This window comes from Liolophura sinensis, chromosome 11 (assembly GCF_032854445.1).
Source record: "Liolophura sinensis isolate JHLJ2023 chromosome 11, CUHK_Ljap_v2, whole genome shotgun sequence".
NCBI lineage: Eukaryota > Metazoa > Mollusca > Polyplacophora > Chitonida > Chitonidae > Liolophura > Liolophura sinensis.
Genome location: NC_088305.1, coordinates 22,146,462 through 22,149,517, shown reverse-complemented (window position 1 = coordinate 22,149,517; position 3,056 = coordinate 22,146,462). Strand labels below are relative to the sequence as shown.

The 3,056-nt window shown below is 52.4% G+C and overlaps 1 protein-coding gene across 1 annotated transcript; it reads left to right on the top strand.

Annotated features, from left to right (window-relative positions):
• Positions 1 to 320: 320 nt before the first annotated feature.
• LOC135478193 (uncharacterized protein F54H12.2-like) lies at positions 321 to 1,631 on the top strand. Its single transcript, XM_064758465.1, has one exon. It carries the CDS (start codon positions 321 to 323, stop codon positions 1,629 to 1,631), a length of 1,311 nt encoding a protein of 436 aa, XP_064614535.1.
• Positions 1,632 to 3,056: the final 1,425 nt, after the last annotated feature.

Here is a 3,056-nt window from a genome sequence, read left to right as displayed (position 1 = left end):
TGGGCAAAACGGCGTTACGAACCGGACTGCAAGTCGTGGGGGACGTGCTGAGTGGAGGCGTGTCACCACAACAAGCTTTGAAACGACGCGGTTTGGCGAGTGGAAAACAGCTGCTGGTCAAAGCTAGTCGCTACGCCCGACAGCGGTTACTGGGCGAGCCTATAAAACGGAAGACACCACGCGTCACCGACACGTGGGACTTAAAAGACGTGCCGTCAAGCCCAGAAGAAGACACATCAAAGCTCGAGCCACATCGAATGCCCTGAATCCACCGGATATTTTCAGCTAAACACACACGCGCACGCGCACATACACAAGCCATGGCTCTTCCCCACCCCGAGTGCTGCCCGTCCGTCAGCAGTGAGTTTGATTTGTGGACCTTACCCCCGACCGACACCAGCGTTCGAGAAGGCCGCTGGGATGCTTACAGCCCCATCGCCAGCCTGAGTGATGTGGGACCTGTAGAATTTGTCATCACCAACACTGACGCAGACAGTTACTTGGACTTGGCCAACACCATGCTGTACGTGAAGGCAAAAATCCTCAACGGGGACGGGACGGCTGTGGCGGCTGACAAGAAGGTGGCTCCGACTAACCTGTGGATACAATCCATGTGGCGGCAGGTCGACGTCTCCCTGAACGATAAACTCATCACGCCGTCCACCAACATGTACCCATACCGGGCTTACTTGGAGACATTGTTGTCTTACGGTAAAGAGGCTAAAAAGAGCCAGCTGTCTGCTGCCTTGTGGTATGCGGACACCCCAGGAAAGTTTGACACGATGACTGACACCAACGCCGGGTTTGTCGATCCGCTGACCTGCACGGCTGAAAGTCGGTCGGATGACATGCTGGGTCGCCTGCATTGTGATATGTTCCTGCAACACCGACACCTGCTCAACAACGTCACTGTCCGCATCCGTCTCACCCCGGCTAAGGATTCGTTTGCTTTGATGTCCGATGAAGCCGCTCCCGGCTACAAGACCCGCTTGGAGGAGGTATTGATCTTTGTGCGCAAAGTAAAAATCACCAGCTGTGTGCAACTGGGGCATTTGAAAGCCTTGGCCAAAGCTCCTGCCAAGTACCCAATCCGCCGCTTGCTGACCAAGTATTTCTCTGTCCCCAGAGGTCACACTCTCATCAATGAGCAAAACCTATTTCTGGGCAGCTTACCGACACGTTTAGTGGTGGGGTGTGTGAGCAACAAGGCTTTTGACGGGGACTACACTAAAAACCCGTTTCGTTTCCGACACTACTACACAAACTTCGTCGCCTTGTACGTCGGCGGTCGTCAGATTCCAACCAAGCCCCTGACACCCGACTTTGAGAACGAGAATTTCATCCGCACGTACATGAACCTCTTTACCCACACGGGGAAAGCGTTCCACGACGAGGGAAACAATATCAAGCGCACCACATTCGCCGAAGGCCACACGCTGTTTTGTTTCGACTTGACCCCCAGCCTCCACGATGACCACCAACTGAACCTGGTACAAAAAGGGGATTTGCGCCTGGAGATGCGGTTTGCCAAACCACTGCTGGAAACCATTAACGTGGTGTGCTACGCTGAATTCAGCAATATCAGAGAAATAGACCAAAGCCGAAACGTGCTCTGTGACTTCGCCAGTTAAACAGCCAAAAAAACAAACAACAACATGGACACGGTACAATTGCGACGTGTGCTACAAACAGACGTGTTTACCCGGACTGTGGTGGGGGCAGAGGGTGGTGTCTACCCTCGGGATCATCTCCCCTCACTCGCCTCTCGCCCCTCACACCCCTCACGCCCCGCCTCTAGGATGCCCTGGACACCCTGGGCCTGCATCATTAACACAGACACGTGCCTTCGCCCTGGACGACATTTGGTCGCCGTATTCATAGACCAGTGGTCCAACCCACCCCATCTCCGGGGCGAATACTTTGATTCCTACGGACTCCCACCCCTCTACCCCGATATTACCGCTTGGCTTAACCGGGGAACACACCACTGGACGTGGAACGATCGGCGGCTGCAGAGTCTGGACACGACCGTGTGCGGTCAATATTGTGTGTATTACTTAACCCAGCGAGCTCGAGGTCGTCCCATGGATGCTATTGTACACACGTTGGACACAGCGTGCACGACCTATGATAATGACTTGCGGGTGTTCGATTGGGTGGATCGCCAGTTTGGGATTCATCCCTCGTTTTTTTTCCACACCCATGGACTGTAAAACATACATCAAATAACATTCTTTCTTCCCAGTTCGATGTGTTATGCATTCCACGTTCTTGTTTTCCCTGTTCGGCCTGTTACGCCATACAGTATGGAATAAAATTTAAAAAAGAGACTATGAGACTCACATACCGTGGTGGTTTGACTTTTTTCTTTTTATTATGAGGACTACCACAACAGCATGCAGGCAAGCTATAACACACTGACCCACTCACCGCCTGTTACATCGTCATACAGTGTTGCGTCATACATTGTTACCAGGCCGTCTGCGGTATACCGGCAAGACGCCGCTCGGCAACAATGTATGACGATGTAGCAGGCACGGCAAGTCGGGTCAGTGTGTCAGGCTATTACGGCTGCCAGCCCGCCGCCCCCCGCCCCCCGCTAGGCGTTTTTAACTTTTTAACGTATGTACCACTGCGAATGATAAAACACATGAAAAAAAAATTGTACAAAAAAAAAATTAAAAAATGGGAAGACTGTGTCTGGTGTGGAGCTTCTTTTCTTTCTTTTTTTAGTGCTTAGATTGAGAAAGTACTCTTTCGGGAAGAGTTGGGTGGCCCTGAAAAGGGCCGTGGGAAGTGTCACAAGAGCACAGGAGCCGGGTGTGTAGAGTATCCATAGCACCGTTTTACAGATCTAAATAGGTGGTGCTCACGCCGTCGGGGAGCACTTTTCGCTTCTCGTAAAAGTACGTGAATGCGTCTTTGTGTTGGGTATACGAGTACATCGTATTGCCCCGCATCCGCATTCCCCGATTCACACCACTCGCGCTTTGGTGGTCGCGCAACACAGAGAGGTACACGGCCTTGTCCACACCTCGTGCGCTCACACCTTTGCA

Coding starts and splice junctions, on each gene's coding strand:
- LOC135478193 (XM_064758465.1), top strand. CDS start 321: ATGGCTCTTCCCCACCCCGAGTGCTGCCCGTCCGTCAGCAGTGAGTTT.